Source organism: Anthonomus grandis, chromosome 9 (genome assembly GCF_022605725.1).
Source record: "Anthonomus grandis grandis chromosome 9, icAntGran1.3, whole genome shotgun sequence".
Lineage (NCBI taxonomy): Eukaryota > Metazoa > Arthropoda > Insecta > Coleoptera > Curculionidae > Anthonomus > Anthonomus grandis.
Window position 1 is genome coordinate 9,265,695 of NC_065554.1, and position 27,161 is coordinate 9,292,855.

At 31.6% G+C, this 27,161-nt stretch overlaps 1 protein-coding gene across 1 annotated transcript; it reads right to left on the reverse strand.

Moving 5' to 3' along the window:
- Nucleotides 1-9,449: 9,449 nt before the first annotated feature.
- Nucleotides 9,450-25,167, reverse strand: LOC126740794 (40S ribosomal protein S3a). Its single transcript, XM_050446970.1, has 6 exons — nt 25,010-25,167; nt 24,568-24,695; nt 24,376-24,471; nt 19,771-19,979; nt 11,453-11,620; nt 9,450-9,649 (listed from the first exon to the last, which is right to left on the reverse strand). The coding sequence occupies exons 1-6, from the start codon at nt 25,069-25,071 to the stop codon at nt 9,506-9,508; spliced, it is 807 nt and encodes a 268-aa protein (XP_050302927.1). The 5' UTR covers nt 25,072-25,167; the 3' UTR covers nt 9,450-9,505.
- Between the last annotated feature and the right edge of the window lie 1,994 nt (nt 25,168-27,161).

The following is a 27,161-nucleotide window of genomic DNA, read 5'->3' on the forward strand; positions in this document are numbered from 1 at the left end:
TATAACGATCTGGCATGGTTTCGTTTACTAAACAATTACACGGTTATCGATAGTCAAGAAAATTAAAATCCAAATTAAGTCCAATAAACCAAGCCAAATTAACGAGGAAATCCAAAAAAGCCAAAATAAATAAAGCATGATGGTATTAACACGATTAAAGATGCGTAGTAAACGGAGAATAGCAAAGTACTACAGTAGCAAAGTTACAGGTCAACCAAATAGTCGTGGCCTCTGAGAATCGGGTGCGCGGTAGCAAGACCCCCAGTCCAGCTGGAGAGCTCATTTTTGCTTGTGCGTTCGGAGTGTTTAGCGAGTTTACATCGGCGTATTAAAGTTAGTTGTGAAAAATTTAAAATAGTGACCTTTCGTTCGTTTTTTTATTTTTAAAATGCCTTTTACAAGTAAAGTTACGAAAAAAGTGTTGAACGGTCAAAGTCGTGATATAATGAGTAATGTATTGAAGTTCATGCAAGCAGAAGCAGTTGCTGGTGAAGTTAGTATTCCTCTACAAAAGGTATGTTTTTAATTTTTTTTCATAAATTTACTTCTGATTTCAAATAATGATAAGCTTTTATTATTTTTTGGTAAACTTTAACAATTTGACGTTTCTAAATAAAGCTGTGGTTTAATTTATATTGATATTTTTGCAAAATTTGTATTATTTAACTCTTTTACATAAACAAATTTCTATAGGATATTGCTCTTTTTTGCATTAAATTTAAAGTGCTGTATTAAGTTGCCTGACGCTGTTTTAAATGTTGTTACTATGTGAAAAACTGATTCTTATTATCTGATCATTGTAATAAAAAAAATGTTTCTATAAAATAATATAAAAAATGTAAATATTCTATCGGCACCTAAAATAAAAAAAACTAATTTATCTCATAAAGGAATGATAGTGGCAAATTTTTAAAATATATGGAATCTTTAACACTGTTACAGCCGAAATTTATTTTTTATTAGCTTGCACCCTGTATATTACTTCTATGTTTTGCAAGTGTGATACATCTTTAAAAAGAAAATTAAAAGGGCTTTAATGGAAAATTAAAATATGGCAGACAGATTTTTAAATAATAATTTGTTTTGAAGGTTCAAGACCGTGTTGCAGCGGCAACGGGCGTTTTCCTAAGGAGTATTCGCAGAATTAAGCAGGAGGCAACCCAAATGGAAACAGGCGAAGCAACAATGTTTTCAACACCCAAAAAAAGACGTCAAAAGAGAAAAACAAACACTCTTCTTGACGACGCTGATTTAGGAGTTTTGCCTAGAATCGTAATAAACCATCACATCACAGAAAAGATGGTCCCCACGTTAAAAACAGTACACAGCAAATTTGTAGAAGACACTGGCTATCATGGATGTAGAGAGACTTTGCGTAAAAGTATCCACAAAATTGGTTTTCGCTGGAGAAAATTTAGTAATAACCGGAAAATATTAATGGAACGTCAACCTATAAGATTGCTTAGAATAGAATTTCTGAGAAGGATGCGAAAGTATAGGGAGGAAAATCGCGACATAATTTACATGGACGAAACGTATATTCATGCCTCCCATACGCACTTAAAAGGATGGAGTGATGAAAGTTCAGAGGGGATCAAAAAACCTATTGGAAAAGGACCACGCCTTATCATAGTACACGCAGGTGGAGAGAACGGATTTATTCCTAATGCATACATAAGGTGGAAATCAAACAGCACAAGTGGCGACTACCATCACGAGATGAATTTTGATAATTATAAAAAATGGGTAACGGAAAATCTTATTCCTAATCTAAAACCAAAAACTGTAGTAGTAATTGACAACGCTCCATATCACAATAAACAAGCAGAAAAAATTATTTCACGTATATCAAATATTTATGTAACTAACATGAACAAAATATGCAAAACACAGCACATCCTGCCTAAAGTATTAATTTTCTCTTCTTCGTCTCTGTTGCACACACTGGCTTTTTCACTCCTTCGTTTGCGCATCTCAGAGGCCACGTTTATTTGGTTGGCCTGTAGTTAATTGATGACCTAAGTTGCGTCACTACCTGTCTTACTTACACTCTAGGGGTATTTCTGAACAGGGAATACCCGTACAGGTAGATAGGGCGGGGTAGAAGAATAGCCTGGCGCCATGTTTACCAAATTGAAATAAATTATTTAAATTTACCTTCTTTACGGGGAACAATAATTAATAAAAAGTGAGCACACTAATCCAATTTAAAACGTCGTATCAGGAATGGATTAGTTGTGACCTAAGTAAAGTTTTAATGCCTTTATTTTGACTGTGCAATTATTAACTTAGTTTAGAACAGCTGCATATATTTGACTATGAAAAAACAGTCCTATTGAACCAATAATCTAGCAGGTATCTTAGCATTTTGAAATCTAGATTAGATACACCAACGTTTGAAATCACTTGCTAAACAGTGAAGTAATTTTCTTTTCTAGGACAGTTAGTTAAACTTGGGAAATTGATGATCAAAAGGCAATTTTCAACACAAGTTGAGCAAAAATCTAATAATTTCTTAAAAATGTGAACCGCTGTTTTTAAATTTAGTTTTGTAATTTATCGAAGGGTTACATTAAAAAAAATTGTTAATAAATTCAAAAATTTGTAACCACAGTACTAAAAAGATGAACAGGGGGTGTCATTTTTTTCGGTTTTCTATGAATTCCTATAATTTTAAAAGTACTTAAGATTTTTTTAAATATGTTTTTTAATCCCTGAGCTCCTTGTCTATTGCCCGTTTTCGGCTTATTGTTGATTTTTGGGACACCCTATATATTTAAATTATAGATATATATTTTCTATTGTAACCTTAATGTGATAATATGTGAAATAATTAAAGTCAATAAATAATTTTTTTAAATCTATGTTTTTATTTCTTGCTTTTAACCAATAACTTTCATAAAATATTCTTATTATTATATATATATATAAATATATATATGAGCCGCTCAGAGGAAAAGTGGTATATGTCAGTATTTTTTTATTTTTGAGTTATACCATTATAATTATGTTTCTACTGGTCTAATATATTCAGTCGAAAACTGGTATAAGTCAAAATTTTAATAGCTAAGATAAGAGCTTCCTAACGTTATTCCTCTCAACATAATGGATTCGTTCGCTGGAATAGTGGTATAGGTCAAGGCACCACGCTGTTCCAGTGTCGCGCCAGGTCCTATTAAACTCGCTTTTTCTTGTTTAGTCAGGTTTTTTTAGTGTTATGGTACGTAGTGTGTAGATCAGTTACTGTAGCTAAGAAAAAAGATATGATAGAACTTCTTCAGTGGATTCCCCCGATTCAGCATCAGTTCTTCCTGGACTTACTGACAAAAGAAGATGCTGTTGACAGTGGTCCATTATCCGATTCTGATGAAGATTAATTTGTTTAATAACTTGTTCTTACTCTCCTTATTGTAAGTTTAGTATGTAAGATAAGTAGTAGTAATGTTTTGCTCTTCAAGCTCTATATTTTTTGAACACTTTTATCAGTAATAGATATCATAGTAAACATACTACAGCTATTATTTTTCTTTGGTTCATCAGTTTTGTGAAATTTGGTTAACTTTTACGAGGAAAAGTGATATAACTCTCAAAGTTATACCACTTTTCCGCTATGTTTTTGAAAAAACTTACTGGAAGAATGACATTGGGCGGCAAAAATGTAATTAATGGGCGCAATCAGTAAAAATGTTTACCATATGAAATTTTAGTACAGAGTTATCATAAATATGTACAAAAAAGTAAAGAATATGTTACTGTGATTTTTTAATTCATCCAGATGCAAAATATCAATTTTCTAAATTTCTACTTTAAGGGAGTTAGACCACTTTTCCGCTAAACGGCTCATATAGCGCTATTTTATCATTATCTAAATCAAAAAGTGTTTTTATTGGGGTATGAAAATATGTTTTTGAATAGTTTGGTTACATTTACTAAGTCATATGATTATTAAAATCTATATTTATTGTAAGTATATAAGAACACATTTTATTTGTAATTTTAATCATTGCCCTTTTAATCCTTCCAATTTTGTAATTTGCTTCTTTTTAATAAATAGGAATATTTGTGTGTGGCTTTTTTAAAATAATTCTTATCTTAATAAGATTTTTAGGATTCTCTTTTGTAATTCATTTAATACCTACCAACCATAATTCAGCCTATACTTTTATCTAATAGAAAAAATCCAAGTATTTTCTATATTTATCCTAATAGAAAATTAGAATAAATGTATTTAACATAATAATTTTGTAATAGGATAATAACTTTAACTTAAGAAAAATATTGTGTGAGTCTCTTGTTTTGTCTAATTTTAATTACTGCGATTCTATCTACGGTTTTTTTTTTGGATTCAAATAGTAAGTATCGCATTCAAAAAGTGCCAAATAGTCGTGGACGTCTTATATTTGGGATGCGTAAATTCGATCACATGTCGCCCCTGTATGACGTACTTCGTTGGTTCAAAATGGATTATAGGCTTCTTCATTTTTGTCTTAAAATATTTGAGGATGGGGATGCTCCTGCGTCTCTCAGAAATAGAGTAGTTTTTCGACGTGACGTTCACAATATTAACGTTAGGTTTCCTCATGGGCTTACTGTGCCTCAGCACTGGAGTACCATGTTTCAGCGCTCGTTAATTCTCTTCCAGTGGAGCTTAAGGTTTTTAATTTAAATACTATTTAATCATACAAAAATGTTTTAAAAGTTCATTTTTTAAATTTACAAAGAAATTGTGTTTCTTTTCCCTGTTGATATTCTTAGCGAAGCTGTTATGTGTTCTCTGTTTTTCTTATTTTTAATCATATATTTATTTAAAAAAAATTGTCTACCTTTCATCTAATACTCTTTAGTTTTATAAGTTATTTAATTAATTTATAAGTTGTTTTGTATGCTTTTTTGATATTTTTTGTGTGGGTATATGAACATTATATTACTGTTTACTTTTCTATAATGCTTTTGGAGTTACATGTACTATTATTGTTAATATTATTAGACCTTTATAAATGTTATTGTACTCTATGGTATATTCAGGTGGTTCAGTAGATTCAAGCTAGACTGTGCCACCTTTGTATACATGATTCACTTATATCTCCAAAACTGTTTTTTTATTCTGTAATATGACATTTATTATTATTATTATGCGACCCTATGGTATTTGAGGAGATACAGGATATGTCTATTTAATGTTGATAAAACCAGCGTTTTATGATTTTGTTACACAGAAAAATACTCACCCTATATTTATAGTACTTTTGAATAATGAGGCACTTTGGGTAATAGGGTATAGTTTTGTTTTTTTTTATTTGATTGACATTCTTTAACTCAAAATCTCCATAGGTTGAAGGGAAATAGCAGTTCCTTAAAATTCAAGTTATACAGGGTGTTTCAGAACTATGGGATCAAACTTCTGGGGGTTGTTCAGTGCAACAGAAGAATCCATTTGAGTATAGGAACCCATGTCCGGAAATGCGTCACTACGCCACTACGGCCCTAAGACGCGTTAAAATTTATAAAAAACATTAATTACCTAAATAGGATCTGCTGCATTTATTTTTACCTTTTGTACATGATACCATAACAATTGTTTAAAATCAACGCTTATCAATGTCATGTTTAAAAATTTTATAGCTTACAATTTTTAAACATTTATTGCTAATGGAAAACTTTACCAATCAAGAATTGGCGGATATGCATTTGGCATACGGAGCAACAAACTGCAATGCACGAGCAGCATCGCGGTTGTATCATGAGCAACAACTCCACGGGTACTACACGAGCAACAACTCCATCCTAACCACTTCCGGAAAGTTCAAGGTATGACTGCAGCCGATTATCATCCTAGAGTTCAATTTTGCCGATGGCTTCTGGATCACATCATTGCACAACCAAATTTTTTACGGTATGTTTTGTAGACCGATGAAGCCTCTTTCACAAGAGACGGTATTTTTAACAGTAGGAATAGCCATGTTTGGGACGAAGAAAATCCTTATGCAATTTTTCCAAGAAAACATCAGAATCGTTGGTCTGTCAACGTATGGGCAGGCATTGTTGATGATTATTTAATCTACCGGAACGGTTAACAGGACCTATTTATCTGCGTTTCTTGGAGGAAGTTCTCCGAGAACTCCTTGAAAATGTTCCACTAAACGTTAGACAGCAAATGTGGTTTCAGCATTATGGAGCGCCGGCTCACTTTGCTGTACAAGTACGCGAGTATTTGGCTCAGCGGTTTGAGCATCGTTGGATTGCCAGAGGTGGAGCAGTTTCTTGGCCTCCTAGGTCACCCGATTTAACGTCGCTCGATTTTTTCTTGTGGGGAAATGTAATTTAGTCTACGAAACTCCAGTAGAATCAGAGCTAGACTTAATTGGACGAATAACAGCAGCATTTGAAATCATTCAAAACGAGGATCAAATTTTTAGTGTAGTCCGCCGAAATCATGTGCGGCTTTTAAATCGGTGTATTGAGGTTGGAGGAAGACATTTTGAACAATTGTTGTGATGGTATCATATACAAAAGGTAAAAATAAATGCATCAGATCCTATTTAGGTAATTAATATTTTTTCTAAATATAAACGCGTCTTAGGGCAACACCCACTCAAAGACAAGGCCTTAGTGCTTGGCGCGTGACGTCATCGATGTGGGCCACCGATTTTTAAAAACCAAGGAATTTCATATGCTAATATCTCAATATTTGGCTTATTTTAAAAATGCTAGGAATATAATAGAGTTCAGGAAACATTCAAAGGTATGTTTTAGTTCTGGTTGAATGCCAGGTTAAATATTATGGTGTAATATTAAATGCAGACTCCCAACTTCCCTACATCTGCGCCAAAATTCAACATATGTATTTAGGTATTTATAATAATTTTTTTATACCACCAAGTAGTAAAAAATGTTATATTATATACACATAAATACATATATTGACTTTAAAAGCTTAAAAAGTTGATCATACTCCAGTTCATGTAATTTTTTAATTGCAGAAATAGAAGCACATTTTTTCTTCGAACTGTCAAAATCAGGAAAATGAAATTTTTGGTCTGGTTTAGAGTTAAGCCAATTATTAAATACACATTTAAGTAAGTGAACTGTGTCAAATAGGTAAAATAATGGTCTCTGATTATCTATGGGATGAGGATAAACAATGCTAAGTTGGTCTGCAGTTGAACAATGACTCATGACTTTCCCGTTAATGAAGTATGTCTGATGTAATTTTGGAGATGGAAGCTATGTGAACTACTTCCTTAAAGCTGGAACACACACTTGTAATCATAAAAGTAAATGCCGAGGAAGCTAGAGACTTATTATTGACTGATGTTCCAGTGATATTACCGCCTTTATAGTCCATGTAAGGGTCAATATGAATTTCATCAAAAAGTAGTGTCACAAATCTCTCATGATCCTTTAGTAAACTAAACACATTTTGGGCATAAGTTAAAAACATTTTTTTCTTCATCTATGTGGGGATCAGTCATGTGTTTGTTACAAATACCCATTATAGTTTGAGGATGTGGTAAAATTAGGGATCCATAATTTCGTAAATACTTGTACGCATGAGGACTAATAGTATAGATTATAGAAGTCAAAATTATTGGACTACTTGAATATTGCAGTTGTAAGTGAAGCTAATTGTTCACAAATAAAATCTAAAGCATGCACTATTTTGTTGTCTTCAATGTTTTCAAAACTTTTTAGTATGTTTGACACAAAATCGAACACACATTTCATTTTATTTATGTCATTTGATGGTTTGACATGATCGAGAATAGTATTGCCAAGGGAATTGGTAGCAGTCTTGGTAGCAGTATTTGGATTTAAGTCACAGTCGGGGTTGTCATTATTGGTAACATTTTCCTCCAAAGGCAGGGTAATAATAGTAAAGTCTATTGCTTCAAGTATTGCATATAAATCATCTAAACTATGGGAAATATATGGAGTTTTAAATGTTGATGTTAAAACACAAACTGGCTCGCTATATAAAAAAGTTTCAACATTTAAATTAAAATTAAAAACAATTGCCCAATTAATGCATGGACCAGGTGTGTATTCAATTTTAAAAATTGTTAGCTTTTTGCTGTTTTCAGACTCACTGTGAGCAGTAAAGCAATCTTTCGGTAGTTTAAAAGCAGAAAATTTTTCAATAAACCCTTCAAAACTGTCAAAATTATTTTGTTTCTCATGCTCGCCAAAGTCAATTTTGGTTAATTCAAGGGCTTTTGCTAAATTCAACTCGTCAATATTTTTAAACCTTTCATCTTTACTTGGCCGTAGTTTTATAGTTTTTGACAAATAACTAGGGCAATTTAAAAAAATAGATGGTGTACAGTCTTCTTTTAGCAGTGGTTTTAGTAATTTTATTGTAAAAATTTTACCTGTGTTGGAATCTTGAACTTGAGTACTCTTTATTATACTACCTTCAGGAAAATGAGCTTCACATACTTTGATGTTGTTTGTGGGCTTAAAGTCATCTCTGTGTATGACTTTTACCTATTTTCGCCTTAGATTTATATCCTTAGGAAAACCGAAGACATGCACTTTAGGTCCGTTTTTATAGTTTCCGTTACAACCCGGAACACAACACTTTTGAAGCATATTTACACTTTGGTATTAACTAGCCGAACTAGGAGAAAAACATTAAATTAAACACGAACTAAAGTATTAAAATCTGATATAAACAAATAAAACCGCGGCGCGCCGGAGAACCGGTTTTTCCGAGGATTTTTCTAGTCCGAAAATACGATTTTGCGATTTAAAAGTACGCTAAGAGTTTACATAAATATAACATACACGTTTCGCGGAAATAAACAGTTCCGATTGTAGAAAAAAACACAAAAATGAGCTAATGTTTACTGCGGATCTCGTCAGAAATACCGGCAACCACAAAACATAAATATAAACCTAACCTCTCGTTTCATCAGGTGGCACAACTAATCTATGCGCCGTTGTCAGATTTATATAGAAAGAATTGGCAAGTAACAAGGCATTAGATAAATGATAAAATTTGAAAAAATGGAAGTTTAAATTATAAAAAGAGAAATAAGGATGCACTCTTTTTTTTAACTAAATTGTAAAGTAAGAGCAGTTAAAGATATAGATTTAATTATTTTAAGATAGTAATAGAGCATCCTAACGTTCACGGCAATCTGCAAAGTCTGGCAGCGTTGCAGGCAGCCTTCCGTGGAGGAACAACGGCAGCGTCAACAGCTGAATTCACCCGAAAATCAACCCGAAGTGCATGGCCCAAACGCGTGACGTCACGAACTAAATTTTTTGGAGCGCTTTGTCCTTTTGTAGAGGTGTTATTGCTTAGGGCCGTAGTGGCGTAGTGACACACATTAAAGTTCCACTGTACTGTATTTAACTAGTGTCAAGTTTTACAATACTCTTACTATAGAAGCAAGTATAATTTTACTAAAGTTGGAATTCTTATCCTACAGAACTAAAACGCCAAATTAGTTAAATACAATAGTATTTATTTTTCATTTTATACTTAACATGTCATAAAAACTTATACTGTCTCCTGCACTGGTGGTTCATAGCCCTCAGGTCTGTCGACCTTCGCACCTGGATCACCCGAACCTTCTCCTGATCCTTTCGCGTCGCCGTGCAACTCCAACAGTTTGGAAAGTTCGTAACGGGGCTTCTTAAGAACCTGCAGCGAAGTAATTATGTATTTAATAACGTGACAAAAGTTAAGATTTGAGCAAAAAAATGTAATTTTAGAATTGCTTATCAGACATTACATTTATTGCGTCGTTAGGGAACAAGAAGGTATCTTCATGTATGTATCAAAGCGAGCTGAGTGTCTCATCATTTAAACAATACATTTTTTATTTAAGGAGGGTGCACTTAAAAAAGAGATCAAGCTTATGGTAGCTAAATTATAAGATGCAGTGTTTATAAAGTTCAACAAGTCTTTATTAACCCATATTTTCCCAGGGGTAAAAATAATATTACCATTTAGTTTTTTAAAACATTTTATTTATAATTTGGGCCTTAAGAGTGCAAATCCATCATTTTTTTAAAAACATATCAACAAAATTAATCAAAAATTAAACGAAATCTTAAGTTGAACTAACAAACATCTTCAGTAAAAGTATATACAGTGCATCCGTAAAGTGGCGGATGAATTCAATAAAAATGAAATGGACCCTTTCTTAAAAAAATGCCCGAACCCGTCGATTTTAAATTTGGTTTAGGGTTTTTCTACGTGGAAATTAAATATACAAGGTGACTAAAAAAAAGATATAACGTCATCAATATGTTTTTTAAATGGAAACCACAATTTTTTTAAGCAAAACCAGAAAGAACGCATTTTTTTACAAAGGATATGGTACCAATGAATAGTGGTAATATAAGCAATTTTGAACGAAAAATGATGATAAAAGTAAAGAAATACCTATCCAAATTAAATGTTGGTATTTTCGTTTTTTAGTTGTTGTCAGTGTCAAAAAGTGAATGTATTTTGGTGCAACTATTTGAAGTACAGTAGAACCTCGATTATCCGGCACTCGATTATTCGTCAACTTCTGTTATTAACTACTTCTGTTAAATAAATTCGGATTTAACAGAGCCCGACCGCGCGACCAACTGATTTATTTTCACTTGCATGCACTACGAACGCATCGTGCAAATTAGCTTCCAATATCGGTTTCAATATTTAAGGTATAGGGTGGATAGTTGTACAGTGTTTGTGTATGTAAAACTGTTTTGTTTCACGTTTTACAATGTCTATATATAATAGATAATAAAAGAAAGCGCGTAGTGCTGGATTTAGCTAAAAAATATGAAATTGTCTGTCGACTAAGAAAGGGAGAAAGCGTTACAGCACTATCAAAAATGTATAATGTTCCGCAAACTAGAATTAATGATTTAAAAAAGCATGGAGATATCATTGAAAACCATATCAGCAAAATGGAATCATCGTTTTTCGATGAGTAACATCAGTGCTGATATTACTCATACTCTTTTTTACTGGTTTGCCCAGTAGCGAAGTCAAGGAATACCTTTATCAGGGCCGATTATTCAACAAAAAGCATTAGAATTCAATAAAAAATTGCCAAATACCGACCCGTCTTTTAAAGCAAGCACAGGATGGTTGGACAAATTTAAAATTCGACACGGAATAAGGCAGTTATCTATTGAAGGTGAAAAATTAAGTGCTAATAGTGTTAGTGTGGAAGATTATGTCGGAATGATTATGGATTATGAAGTATAATTATTTTATTGATTTTAGCTTAGCCAATAGAAAAACTGTACATTTTGACCTCATTTAATCTGACTCTTGAAAATACTTTGTGTATTAACATCAATAAATAAATTTGAAAAATAAGGTTTAAAAATTACAACCTGTAAACCTCAAATACTGCTTTTTTTACTACAACTATAAGCTTGATCTTTGCTAGTCTTTCGCTAGCATATGTTATAAACAAAATTGTAAAAATGATATACTTACTTTGACTTTCCTAATGTAGACATCATGTAGAGGGTAGATTCCCTGACAGGCCTTTTCTATATCCTTGGCGATACTGTCGGGCAACAATTTGTTTACAACCTCTTTCAAGTCTGACCCTTGGATATCGCGGGTAATGAGGTCGACCATCTTTTTACGGATAGCCCTGATCTAAAAATAAAACACGGCACCTTAGATTTTTCAAGGTAATTGTACATCTTCAAGTTAGGTTGTAATCTTTATCAGAGATGTTAAAATTGCGTCGTTAGGGAACAAGAAGGAATCTTCATGTATGTATCAAAGCGAGCTGAGTGTCTCATCATGTTAAACTATGAAATTGTTTTATTTATCACAAACTACGTTTCCTTGCTGTTTTTTGTTCAAAATGATGATAAATAGAGATATATTTTTGTTTATGATCAGAAAATTTTCAGGGTGCTTCAAATTCAATGTGGGGATCTAAGAAAGGATCGATAAAAGGTTTGCAAAATTCCGTTCATAATGATGTCTCACAAGCAATGGTTATTTTTAAAGACAACAAAAAAACGCTTATCCTAAAATAAAATTATAGTACTCAAATTGTTGAAGTATAAGTACTCAAATTGTTGTACCTATGTACCAAGACACATTTGTATTGCACTCTCTTACAAATATTGAGCTTTGCATGATTTATTTCTTGTCTACTTAACCTGGTAAACTCTCTAATATTAGTTAACCGCATCTCCTCAATACAGGGTTTCCATCTATAACCTGACACATTTTAACTGCTTATAAGTCGAGAACGGAAAATGACAACAATGTGCGATTTTCATAGAACTTCATCAATATTTTTAGTTTTTTTTGACAGTATTGCCAAGTTTCCTAAAATAGGAGGAAAAAAATTTATGATTTTCAAAGGCCGATTTCTCAAAAATTTTAAATGTAACAGCCTGTAATTTTTGAATTTCACATGAAAGCCTGTTAAATCCCCTTTCTGAAAATGTATAAATTGTCCTAATTTCATTATTTTTTTTTTACAGAGCCAATTTTAGTAAATGACACCTTTTTGAAAATTTTCCTACAATAAATACCTATTAAATAACATGCTCGGTATCAAGTGACAACAATAACAATTGTAGCTTGTCAAGGAGGCTGTGATTTGCACAATTTGTTTTGTGGGCTTCAACTACTGTCAAATCTTTTTAATGTCATTCGTTGGGCAGTCCCAATAATTTGATTTCTATATGTATTTTTGCATTTTTTTAAAGATTTTGAAAGGTTTAAATATGTTTACTACCCGGGAAAAGGCACGTTGCGTGTTATTAAGTGAATGCAAATCAGTTACGCAGACGAGAAGAAGATTTAGGCTGATTTTTGGAAGGGCTCCACCTTCACGCAATTCTATACTTCATTGGGTATGCCAATTTTCCCAGGAGGGAACAGTTAAAAGAAAAGTTAGAACAAACCTAAATGCACAAGATAATCTGTTGGGTGATATTTTGCTGGTAAAAGAAGTGTTGTCCTTAAACAATAACCAAATATCTATTAGAGAGATACATAAAATTCTAAAAATAATTAAGTTTAAACCCTACAAAATTCAAACTTTCTAAAAAATAGAAAATCGCGCTATTGAAAAAAGATATTTAATGTGCGAAACACTACTAGATCTTTTTAGAAATGAGCCGGATACCAATTTAATAATGTCTGATGAGGCAACATTTCACATCAGTGGTCGAGTAAATAAGCATAACTGCCGAATTTGGGGAGATGAAAATCCTCAAATGTATAACGAATTTGAAAGAGATTCTCCTAAGCTGAACGTTTGGCGTGCAGTATCGAAATCTAAAATTTATGGGCAATTTTTTTTCAAGAAGCAACAGTGAATAGAAACAATTACACCAATATGTTGGAAACATTTTTTTATCCTCAACTTCAGTAGGATGGAATTTTAGACACGGTCTACTTCCAGCAAGACGGTACACCACCACACTTCTCCAGGGTCGCAAGGGATTCCTTAGATATTACTTTTGGAAACAGATGGATAGGGCAAGCGGGTCCAATCAAGTGGGCACCTTATTCTCCCGATCTAACCATTCCAGATTTTTGCATATGGGGATATGTAAAAGACCAATGCTACAATCCAACCCCAAGAAAAGTGGATGAACTGCGCAACAACATAGTAAACGTTTTCAACCAAATTACACCGCGAATGCTACAAAACGCCTTCGGCATCTTATTTCTCCGTCTATATTTGTGTTCCAAGCAAAATGGGGGTCATATTCAGCAGCTAATTTATTAGTTATAAATTAAAATTAATTTCTTCAATTGTTTGTTGTTAAAATTGCTGTAAATAGTTGTAATTTAATACATAGAATAAATACTTTTGCTAAAGCGATACAGAGGCAATTACCAGAAAATCACCAAATATGTATTCTAGGAAAATTTTCAAAAAGGAGTCATTTACTAAAATTGGCTGTTTAAAAAAAAATAATGAATTTAAGACAATTTATACATTTTCGGAAATTTTAAAATTCTCCCCTAGTATAAACTTGATTCTCTAATAGGGCCAGATCCCCATATTAAGGGTCAAATTTGAATCAACCTGTATAGTCATAAAGACTTGCTAAAAAGTTTAAAGTGTAAACCTGAATTATACTTAAAGTTCATTATTTGTGTTACATTTTCAGAGGATATAAAATCTACCTGTATACTTAAAACATCATAGAGCTTCATACTAGGACTTTGGAGAAAAATTTCTCATTTTTTTTTTCATAAGAAGTTATAGACTTATGGTAAGACTAATCCCAGTAAATAAGCTCTCAAAAGTGACTAATGTCATAGAAGTTCACTGAATGTGTTTTAGTTTTTTAAGTAGTTTATGTAAATAAAATGAAAAAAAAAGTGTTAATGATAATTTTTAAATCAGGATCAACTAGTGCAGTTTGCAACCATACCTAGTTCCCAACAACTTTCACATTTTAATGCAAATATTAAGAGAACTAAGTTAAATTGGCCACAATATGGGTCCCCTAGTCCCAATCCAATGATCCCGAAATTCCTGATTAAAAAAATCAGTCTTAATTCGTGCGTTGTGCGAAGGACAACCGTCTTGCTGATAATACGTGTTTCGAACTCTCGCTAATGGTAAATTTTCCAAAAATGGTGCAACATATGTTTGTAAAATATTTGCATAATCTTGGGCAGTCAAAATTTCATTAAAAAAATGAGGACCCAAAAATCTACCTCGAAAAATTCCAACCCAAATATTAAAGCCCAGCCGTCCCTGTCTGTTCGCGCGTACCTATTATATATTCCTGAAGTGTCTAGTCGGCTTTCATCTGTCCACATAATGTTATTATGGAAGTTCTCATCCAATCTGCACTTATTGACATACCAACCACAAAATGCAATTCTTCTCTGAAAGTCTGAAAGAAGGTGATGAACTTTCCTAACCCTGTAGGGTTTAAATTTGTGCTTTTTAAGTGTTTTTAAAACTCTGGTTTTCTCAACACCTATTTCCTCTGCTACTGCTTGATGAGTTCGACTTGTTAGGAAAATCTAAAACCTCACCTATTATATTAAGTTCCTGAATTTCAGCTTCAACATCAACAGCATAAGTTTTGGGCCTTGGCTTTTTAAAACTTCTGTGCTTTACAAGATTTAATTTTAACACTGGAAATATTCTTTTATCTGGTTGACGACGTTCAGGAAAGGTATTTAAATATAATTCACTGGCTGCCTCGGAATTTTCATTAGACAGAAAATAGCACTTTAACATGTCAACTTTTTCATAATTTTCATGCATTTTTTTTTTAAATTCTCTAAATATTTGAGCACTATATAGCTCTAAATACAGCAACTTCAAATATGTTACTGACAGGAGAAATAAACAATTTTCTATCTGGCTGTCACATATAACATGTGCTGTTTTTTACCAAAGCCTACTTCTATAAAAATTAAAAGACTTGGAAAATGGAAAAATGACAATGTAATATCGGAAATATCGGAAACAGCTAAAATGAGATATATGGTGTTATATATTTTTGAAAAGAGGATTTCAAGGGCTTTAAGACTTTATAAAAATATAATGTGTTCCATAAGAAAAACAAAATTTTTTGGAATATCAACTTTATGAAACACCCTGTATAAAAAATATATAACAAAAATATTTATCATTAAAAAGTACTTTGAGAAAGTGTTTAAAGAAGTCAATTATCTTTAATAGCAAAAAAGTTATGGCTAATTACCAAAAACGACCAAATTCAAGAAACGCCCCCTAGCAGCCAAACAGTTTGACATAGTAAAATTTTGATAACTTTAAATTTTTTTCTACAAAATTTGATCTCATGACATATAAGTCAATTTTTTTCTATCTGTTTGGAAAATATGAGTTTTCTGTTAAAACAGTCGAAGTCGCACCACCCTGGACATTTTTGTATTTTATTCTTGTTGCCTTAAAGCTGTGCAAAATGTGTGGTCAAGAACTGACATGTAAATGGCCAAAATCTAATGAAATTCCACTTTTTTTTTTGTTTTTTAAAGGGTAAATATTTATTTATAATACCTTAAAACATATATTTTTTTGAAATATATAACTAAGCTAGACACCAAACCCGAGCTAATAAACACCAGCAAATTGTACCTTATATAATTCGAGATTTTGGTCAACATTCGGCAGTATTTTTAGCTCCAAAATTTTCAATTATTTATTTTGTTTCAAATATTATAGGTTTTAGGTACCAAAGACTAGAAAATTCTGTAAAATACTACATAATACCTTTGTAGGTAAAATGTATATGTGTATATAGTATATGAATCTTTTTTTTTTCTCTTTTCTCATTTTTATTCGTCTGGTTTTTGATTTTTAACATTTTGAAACTTATTTAAAATGTTAAATATTGTGAACTAATTTATATAACGGCTAGTCTGCTAAGGGTAACAACATTGATATATTAGAATTTTTGAATTGTTTCTACCATAGCACATACAGATGGGTAAAAATAATTTGCTGACCAAAAATCTAAATGTGCTACCAAAGCTATTTATCATCAAAAACTATTGAAAATCGATAACTGATGTTACTATACATATAAGTGCTTGCTACCAAAAAATAATTGAAATAGCACCCCTCTAAGGGGTAGTTTGTTCTTGTCAATTTCTAATAAAAACGTGCTACCAAAACTATTTACCGCTGGAAACTATTCAAAATCGATAACTGATGTTACTATACATATAAGTGCTTCCTACCAAAAAATTATTGAAGTAGCACCCCTCTAAGGGGTAGCTGTTCTTCACAAGTATTACTAAAAACGTGCTATTAAAGTATCCTTCAGTCAGAAACTATTCAAACTTGATATCTATTATAATATGTATAAATGCTCTCTACCAGAATATCATAATAGAAGTTGCACACCACCAGGGAATGGTTTATCTTTGACAATTTTCATTAGCTACCTAAACTATAAAACTTGCTTCCTATTTACCCTAAGGGACTATTTAATCATGATTTTTAATTTTTGTTGTTGTTGTTGGGCATTAGAAAATTTGAAGAAGTAAAATAAACGCAATATAAATTTTCTGGTACGTAATTTATAATATATTAACATTTCCTGGTATAATATGTATTTTATTTGTTATGCGAGTATTAAAACTAACCAATTATGTTTATGAATCCTGGCATGTTGAACAGATAAGTTGTTTGGGCTTTTGTTGAAGACCTATGCAGTTGTGGTGGTGCAAATGATAGCATTTCATACACAAGATCATCTCTTCAAAAATATTGGAACACTTGGCTGCACCAATATGACAGAAACCGGCCGTATCCTCATCCCAATAATTAACTGATACACACTGTAGAAATTGTAATGATGTCGTCAGAGATTTTCCGCTTAGGTGAGGTAGTTGGTTGTTTTCCTTTATGATAATGTTTCCTTTAAAGCCTGCTGTACCTTTCTCTACTATATTTTTATCATAAGCAAAGGTACGGAAATTTGAAGTTGTAGTGTAAAATAAATCAGTCAGTTGTTTTTTAATGTGAATTCTGTAATTGTTGATTTCTCGAGATTGATGGTATGCTAAAACTTTGGAAGATCCGGTAATTATGAGTTCAGACAGAAGAATGACATAAGCGCCACAGTCATATGAGTTATACTGAACAGGTAAATCTGTTGGCCGGTAGAGATTCCAATTTTCGGATAAACTTATGTGCTTTTGTTGATGAACGAACTGTAGTACTTCCAGGACGAAGATAATTTCATTGCGACATACTATATCACTTCTTATACTATTTAAGCATAGTATAGTATTGAACTTTTTCAGCACCACTATCAAAACAAAATGTTCATTTTTACAAACCGGAATTAATAAAATATCCTTCTCGTAAAGTCCAAATTTTAGAAAATAATTTGCAGCAGTCTTGAAACTATTATTATCTGATTCTAAGAAATTAACTAAATATCTTTCCACTGGAAAGATATCAACCGATGCTTTTATCTTTTTTTCGTTTACTAGAAAAGCTAAATAAACATCAATTATCACATCTGACAAATAAAGGTCTTTGAAGTTTACACCTCCTTCATCTTTCACAAGACATTCTAAATCCTTAGGATATATCTGTCTACCATAGATGATGCACTGTTTATTATTCTCAAATTTAAATGTTTTTGTAACATTCAAATCTGAAGCCATTTCCTCAAAATCTGACTCGTCACCATCGCTGGGAAAAGATGTTTGCCTCTCCATCGATCGTTCTTCTGGGATGGGACTGATGGAAGAAGCTTCTCTAAATATATAATACTATGTTAGAGATGTAACGATATAATGAACAAGGAATGTATTGTTTATCGGGTTTATCCAGGCAAGATTTAGCAATAACAAAACCATAAAAACTGACAACGCACCGCATCCTAATCGACCGACATCGAAAAGAAAATTCGGGTGAAAAAAAGTTGCAGGTCTTCATTTTCTTGTTAGAGACAAAACAGTGGCAGCCGCAGTATTCTGGGGCATTTTTCGCGTTAAACCTGTTGGTATCTTGCAGATTTTTTTAGGACGTCTATGAATAGTAAAAAAGTTTTTTTACTAACCTGCGTAAAGAGCTTACTTTACACACGCTTGTCGATTTGTAAAGTCTGTCTTTTTGAGTTAAAATACATAAAGTAAAACTGGACCGGTTTTGTTCATATTTTAAAATTTATTTAAATTTGAATACAAAACTTACTTGAGAGTCTCTTAAGGGCTTTCGCAATGCAATTCTTTCTTTCACTCATCAAAAATGGGATAATGTTGGGTTTCTCGAGAATATTAAATAAAATACAAGAATAAAGAATTTACTGGCTCTGTAAAAGATAAGAGGTTAAAATGTACTCACCGAAAGTAAAACTTTAAAATAAGCCCTCTCGCTTTCCTCTCATATACTCCCATTTACATATTGAATTTATTGATTATATTATTATTTAGTAATCTAGTACTCTTCTTTCTCTAACAACTAGCTAGTGTCACCTAAAATAGTATGAGGGCTTCCCCTGAACGCCTAACTGCTGCTAAACAGTCTAGCATCAGTAGCATCCCACCGAACAAAACTACCTCTTAGAGGGTTGCTATTTCAATTATTTTTTGGTAGCAAGCACTTATATGTATAGTTACATCAGTTATCGATTTTGAATAGTTTTCGAGGGTAAATAGCTTTGGTAGCACGTTTTTATTAGAAATTGACAAATACAAACTACCCCTTAGAGGGGTGCTATTTTAATTATTTTTTGGTAGCAAGCACTTATATGTATAGTAACATCAGTTATCGATTTTGAATAGTTTTCGGTGGTAAATAGCTTTGGTAGCACGTTTTTATTAGAAATTGACAAATACAAACTACCCCTTAGAGGGGTGCTATTTCAATTATTTTTTGGTAGCAAGCACTTATATGTATAGTAACATCAGTTATCGATTTTGGATAGTTTTCGACGGTAAATAGTTTTGGTAGCACGTTTTTATCAGAAATTGTCAAGAATAAACTACCCCTTAGAGGGGTGATACTTCAAATGGTTTTTTGGTAGCAGGCTGTCATACATATACTGCTATTAGATATTAAGTTTGAACAGTTTCTCTCTGTAAATAGCTTTGGTAGCACACTTTTATTCTTGGTCAGTAAATTACACACCACCCATACAGATACTCTGGTATCTAGGTGCTTTATATTCTTAGAATTGTAATATTTTATATTGAAGTTGAATATATTGAACTTGAAAGCTAAATATTCTAATTCTAGCATTTCACAATTGACGGTTTGATTAACTGGTTAAGAACTAACACATGCTTTGCTGAATCTAAATAATAAATAGACTTACTTGAGTGTGTTGTGCATAACAAGTTTTCCTCTGAGAAAACTGTGGGTTGATGATTTGAGTAAATCCAATGCAGAACACTCTAAGCAAATAACCATCTGAGGTTTTCACATCAGCAGAGGCTTCAATAAGTGACTGCCACTTCTTGACCATGGATCTCAGTTTGTCAGTGGTTAAATCCATACCATGGAAGTTGGTAAGAACATAACGGCCTAAAAAAAGGATGTTATATTTTATTAAAAGGTTACCTGTATAATATGCTACAATATTAATTAAAACTTAATTTAATCAGAAATTTGAGTATTTGCGTCTTTAGGGAACAAGAAGGTATCTTCATGTATGTATCAAAGCGAGCTGAGTGTTTCATCATTTGAAAAATAATAAAAGAAACATATTTTAAACTATATTATAGTATTGGTACACCAAGATTGATTAAATTGAAGAAAGATTGAATCATTTCATGTTTAAAATAACATTTACAAATTACTAAAGGATATAAACTATTGAAATTTTACTTTTTTTGCTGTTAGGATTGTTAATTGTCAATTCTTTTTCCCACTAAAAGACAAGAAATTTGTAAAAGCTATTTTTTGCTTAAAAGTTATCGAGTGGCTTAGCCCATGTGAATTTCAGACTTAACTAATTCCCTTTATTTCAATAATTTCAAGTTAATGTGAGATTCAGGCTATTTTAAAATAAATAACATGGAATGCCATGAAAATTTACCCATTTTGAGCATGACTATCCAAGAAACTTTTTAAAACTTCAGTTCAAATACACAAACATTTGAAATTGTCTTATTTTTTGCATAGAAAAAGGTTAAATTACATTGTTTAACACATATATTTACGGTAAAACCAAAGTTTACTGAATAAAATACAAGTTGCTTCACTCGGCGAAAAACCTTATTGATATTTCGATCTCAAAGGCAGGCCGCCGAGCTCCTCGCCGACTGGGAACTAGCAAAAAATGTAAAGGGGAATTCTGGTAAAATATAGCTATTATTTACGAGTTTCGTCTAATTTGAACTGTAGGGGAAGACGGAGCACGATTTTATAATACCTTTATTACCTGGCATAAGATTATTATTTAATGTACCTTCTTGGGAAAAATATGTAAATGGGTAATACACTAAGCTAATAACACTAAAATAAATAAATTTTACATTATCAAAGTTTACGTAATTCAAGAACTAAATGGTTAATTTTTTTTTAATTAGGTACTTAGGTATCTTATTAAAGGTTGTTTTGGTACGACTGGTTTCATTAGGTTTTATTTTTAAATCAAAGTCAAAAGATTATGATAAAGTCAAAAGTTTGTGTGAAAAAATGCATATATTACTGTTACTAAACTTAACAACTAAAGATAGACATAACTACTAAGTAATGACATGTTTGAATTTTAAATGATTGATTACTACACTTTTTGACGTTTTTATTATTTTGTCAGACTAATAATAGCATTACCAAAGACATTATAAGTAATAAACGTAATGTTTCATTCATAACCAGCCCAAAAATGTGGAATTTTATTGTTTTAAAATTAGTAGTGAGAAAGAAAAGGATGGAGAAAGTGTTGTTAGTACCCCTTGGCAACAATGCATATTTTCAATTAATTTTTGTTTGGTTTGTTGCCAGTGGGGTAGAGCTTATGAACTAGTGCAAATAATATTATAATAATCCACAAATTTGTAATTTTCATTTTCCCTCCCTTACAAATCGGGTTAGGATTGTGTACTGTACAAATAATTTTCTATATCTATACATGTTGTTTTCGTCGCTCTTGTGCAACTTTAAATAGCAGCAAAAAATGTCATTACATAATTAATTAAAATTAATATTTTTCATGTGACAACCCTGGTGGTAAAAATACAAAAGTATTTTGCTGTTTACACGTAAACAAATAAACTTACCAATGAAACGGTAAATTTGGATTTTAATACTCTACTCTCTTTACTACACAAGAATGCACCATGATCGTTTATTTTGGCATTAATTTTCTCCAAAAAAAGTATGAAAAACTGATAAAACATACTCTAAACACAAAATACTCCCTTAGACTCAATAATTTAAAGCGTTTATTTGTTTTAATTCCTTGGCAACATCGCTCGGGATTCATTCATTGTAAAACGTGCGTAAGACTGTAGCGCAACCTTGCTGAAGTGACTACATTTTTTAATGCTCCAAGATATTTTTGTTTTGACTGCTGCTTTTATTAATATTTTTGCTTTTAAATTAAGTCGATTTTCGATTAGTTTTTCTTCATTATAAGCTCAGTTATGTTTCCGACTCAAATAACCTTTAAAAGGTATTAAATTCTTTAATACTTAAAAAGCGAATAAACAGCTCTGGCAAAAGTGCAATATTGTAAAAGAAGGACAAAAGATTGAGAGGAAAATATATTTTGCCATTTTAAAATGTAAACAATGTAGTCTCTTAAGCTGGATTTATACAGACAAATAAAGTAAAATAAAAAATTAAATAAAAATAAAATAAGAAGTTGACCAAAATCCAACTTTCATATTTTATTTTATGTGAAAACGAAACTGCGCACGTTATTTTGGTCACAACACACCCTTTCAAGACAGAGAGGTACTATAGGTCGCCCGGCAAATGAAGTGAGGGGCGATGTATAATTGTAATGATGTATAATTCGGCGCATGGAGCCTAGTGAAGCAACTTGTATTTTATTCAGTAAACTTTGAGTAAAACTGGAATCAGATTTTTAAAAATGCTAAGAATCCTGAAATTGATCTAAAATATTGTAAAGCCTTGCATGTCTCTACGACCAAATTAAAATTAAAGGGTTACCCCACCTTTTGACTTCAAAAAAGTTTTTTTATTTGTTGCTTAAATTTTTGCTTATACTCTGAGGATTAAGAAAAGTACAGAATTATAAATAAATAGCTGAATGATGTAAGAAAATAAGATGTAACATTCAGAATTGAAAAACTTGTGCATGTTTTTGTGAAACTAAAATTAATTAAGTAAGTAACCTTATAAGGTGGCTTAAGAACTATCATAGAAAATTCAAAAGTTAAACTAGTTAGTTACTACTAGATGACCAACTAAATATAAATTTTGATCAATCAATGGCGAACAAAATATGAAAATATGATCAAATAAAGCAGTTCCTTTCATTTTACACTAGACATATTGAACAACATAAAGAAATCAACCTGACTAGATATCTCATTAAAATGTCTTGCAGAAATTCGATTGTTGTATCCATAAATGGTACAATGAAAGAGCACTTTAAATAGATTGGAATTTCTAGTAAGCTGATTTGAACCATGAAAATTAAGAAGGCTCAGAAGTTTATCAGATCTACCCATTAGAAAGTTTATGTAAGAAAAACATCTGACTCCAATGTCATCTAGATTCTAGTGTTTGAAGATCAAAAATTTTACATTTTAGAATGGTTCCATCCATATTTTCCACAATTTTTAACCAATTTGCATAATTTTCATAAAACAATTCTAATGTAGGATTTTCTGAAAAAGTTTCATATTTTGTTTTATTATAATAATTTAAATCAACAAAAACATTGATAAATGTAGCATTTTCTCTAAAAGTCCATTATTCAAAAGCAAATCAATTTCAACAAATGCTTCGGACAGGCCATAGATAATATGCCATAAAATAGTGTAATTTTTTTTCCACAGTGGAATAAGAATTTCAGTAGCTACACCCAGAACCAGTTGTAACTGTTTTGCAACAACTGCATACAAAAAAAAATTAATTTACACTTTAATATATCAACAATAAAATACCAGAATACAATTTCTTTCAGTGGTTCCTTTTCTTAAAAAAAAAATGGCAATCTAGACCTCATTTTAGACCATCTAAAGTGGTGCAACCCTTTAAAAGTTAAATAAATTTTGGTAAAAGCAAATTTCATATGCATCAGGTTAAAATTGCAATTTTTTTTTATTAACAAAATATTTACATTTTTGAATGAAGCACATGTGGAAAAAAGACCATGTTATGTGAAATGTATATTTATACAAATTATAAAAGTACCCAAATAAATCATGGAAAAACATCTATTTATGAATTAAAAAATAAACCCCTAGGTGTGAAAAATTATGAAATTCCATTAACAAATGAGTCCAATTATTGACCTTTTCTTGTTGCTGGAAACATCCTGAGACTAATGATACATGGATGTCAGCTAATATTGGAAAACTTTTCTTCAATTTAATTTTTTTTAAATGTATACCTATAGGCTTCTGAATGTTCAGCATAAAAATTAGTTTGGCATTTTTATAGAGTTCATAAGAATAAATTTGGTACACATTAGTTAGATTATTATCATTTTTTCAAAAAAAAAACTTACATACATTGCAATTTATTATCACTAGCTTAACATAAAGGTTACATAGAAAGCAGATCTATTTCAATGTTTTGAAATTAAGAAATGCTCTCCCAAACATTTATTATTTTACAAAATTCATCATTTTTCCTGTGCACTCTTCAAATTTTAAATATCATTCACAAAAAGCCACACCTTTCCTTAAATCCATATTCCATCTTTCTAATCATTTCTGATATGCCAATACTAGTTACAAAATAAAAAGAATCTTGTAATAAATGCTTAATGTCATACCTTGAACGTCTTCAGCAATAAGTCGGAATTTTCTGAAAGACCTTTCAGCATCCTTGTCATTTTGAAGATCAGCCAAACTCACTTCAAAAACTCTACCTAAAAAAGATAATAGACATAAAAAAGGCTTCTAGAGGTTGACTAATAGAAAAAGCATTTTAATACACAAAAATATGGTTTTGAACTCATGTTTACCTTTCAAACCTTCAGAAGCAATTCTGGTACCCTGGGTACGGTTGACCAAGGTTTTGCCAACCTGTCTGGTAGCGAACATCGAGGGTGCTTTAACATCGTACCAATCTTTGCGGGTGAAGGGGTCCACACTTAAAAAACATAAGCCATTAACACAAGTTTCTATGAAATAAACAAAGTCGATATTTTATTTCTAAAGTAAAATACTTTAAATAAGAACCGAAATGATCTAGGCTTCACTGCCCATACTAAGCAAGAACTATTCATTAATGTTAATACTGAAAAATAACTTTAAACTTTAATTCAAAACATCTCCTATAACCTCCTGACAGATGACTTTAATCTAGTTTTTTCTCAAAAATCCTCTAATATTGTAAAACTCTCTTTTGAAATTATATATAAAGATATGTTTGGGTATAATAGTGAATGAAAATTTTTTACTTACACCTTCTTTTTAACACCTTTTTTGCCTCCTTTCGAAAGACCCTTATTTTTACCGACCGCCATGATTCTACAATCGGATAGAAAGAAATCTGACACTCAAAAAGACAGCTGACACGTTCTCCTATCCGAATGACACTTTGACATTTGACGTTTTGAGTTTTAGTGACGATTTCCACTTGACAAAATGTAGCAACACTGTCGTAGCAACTCCCGTCTCGTGTAAATCGATAATAAATAAGTAAATAATAAATAATGTTTATTTGCCAATTTACAGATTTATTTGTTGAAGTATAAACCTCCTAACTAATTGTGGAGTTAAGGTATTTATTCTTTAGGGTGGAGTGTCGTATTATTAAGGGAAAGAAACTAAAAAATCCAAATCTTCACTCTTGGGTAAAAACTTTAATTGGCTCGACGCATTTCGGCTATTGTCCTTATCAAGAGCAGTTTTGTCTATATCTAAAAATATTGTAAAATAAGTGTCTACATAGGATACTAAAGATCAAAATTGACGTCACTTTCCTGACATTACGAAAGACTATAGAAGCACTAACATTTAATTAAAAACACTTATTGGTGACATCACACTTAAAGAACAATAATGATAACATGGTACTGTATACAGTTAAAATTACTCAAAACTAGACGCTATCACCAGGTCTGAAATGTTCGAGCCTATAGGGGTTAGCCAAAAAGTTTTATTAAACAGGCTGCTTGTTTAAAATGATTTTTAACCGGTTCATTAAAGCAGCCCTTAGACTATCAATATTATTGCCCAATATTTGATATTGCGCAATATTATGGACCGCATGTAGATAATATGAAAATATTCCAGACCAAATCAAACTAGCTGTGACATTTCTTGCGCATTCTGAGAAAAAAGTTACAGTCTGTGGGTAATTTATGAAGATGACTTTCAAAGAAGAGAAAAGGACCTTTATTTTGGAGTGTATAAAAATTTGCCAGCTCTGTGGAAGGTGAAGTCAAAAGATTATTGTAATTGGCAGAAGAAAAATGAGCAGTATGACCTGTTAATTCTAAAATACAGAGAGAAATATCCTAAGGGTCAATTAGTAAAAAAGTTTAACTCATTACGTACCAATTTCTGGAAAGAGTTGAAGCGAATAAAGGAAAGTGAAAAAAGTGGGGCAGAGACTGATGTTACAGCGGAACCTACATTATGGTATTTCGACGAAATGATCTTTCTTGAAGGTTTGAAAGTGCCATGTAAGTCGCAAATCTCTATGAGCCTGGATAACGAAGAAGCAGAAGAGAATATTGAGAGGTTTGATATCGTTGATATCACTTCATGTATCAAAAGAATGTATGTAAACATTTAATTTTTTTTTACTTTCATTTATTATAAATAGCCGTTATAATAATTTATATTAACATTCTTTGCCATGAAACCTGACCTTTATTGTTAAAGAAATTGCAATAAGTATCTCTTGCAACTTTTGCACTCATAGTTGCATTTCTGTATGCTGTTTCTTCTCATTATAAGTAGCAATACGCCAACAAAAATTTAGTATAGTTTAAAACACCTCCATCAGATATCCTTTCATTTATGCCAGCATTAACCATGATACCATAATTCGAATTTACCACTGTCATCAGTACGATACTGAAAAAGTGTATATAATTATAAAAATATGACCCTGAATTAGGTTTTTTGATTGCGGTGTGTTTCCCGTCCACTGCTCCTAAGCAGTGTATAAAATTCCACTGTTTCCTAAATTCTTCTGTAAGAACGTCCCATTCAGCCTGTGTTTTTGGAATTTGCAAAAGAATATAACGTTAAAAGTAAAAGCGAAATAAATACCTAAATAAATACATATCATAAATATCATTTTTATGTTATAGAATAATAAAATTAATTTTCTAATTTTTCTAATATAAATTATATATTTTACTACACAATGGAGGTCGACCACCTACAAAGAAAAAGGAAAAAGATAAATCTGAAAAGATGAAATTCTGAGAAAATGTAACCTTTACAACAACTGTTTGCAAAAAAAGCAATAAATGACATTCTATTTGATAGATAAATGGGCACTCTACATCGAAACTGTGCAAATTAATGTCTATTTGACTACCTCTTACACATCTATTCCGATAAAAGATACATGAATACTATTCAGCCCTCCATCTCA

Excerpts from the sequence above, each read along its gene's own strand:
- LOC126740794 (XM_050446970.1), bottom strand. The coding sequence starts at position 25,071 with ATGGCGGTCGGTAAAAATAAGGGTCTTTCGAAAGGAGGCAAAAAAGGT. Across the intron at positions 24,696-25,009 it reads AAAGGTGTTAAAAAGAAGGT|TGTGGACCCCTTCACCCGCA; the intron begins GTAAGTAAAAAA and ends ATGTTTTTTAAG. Across the intron at positions 9,650-11,452 it reads TCTACATTAGGAAAGTCAAA|GTTCTTAAGAAGCCCCGTTA; the intron begins GTAAGTATATCA and ends ACTTCGCTGCAG.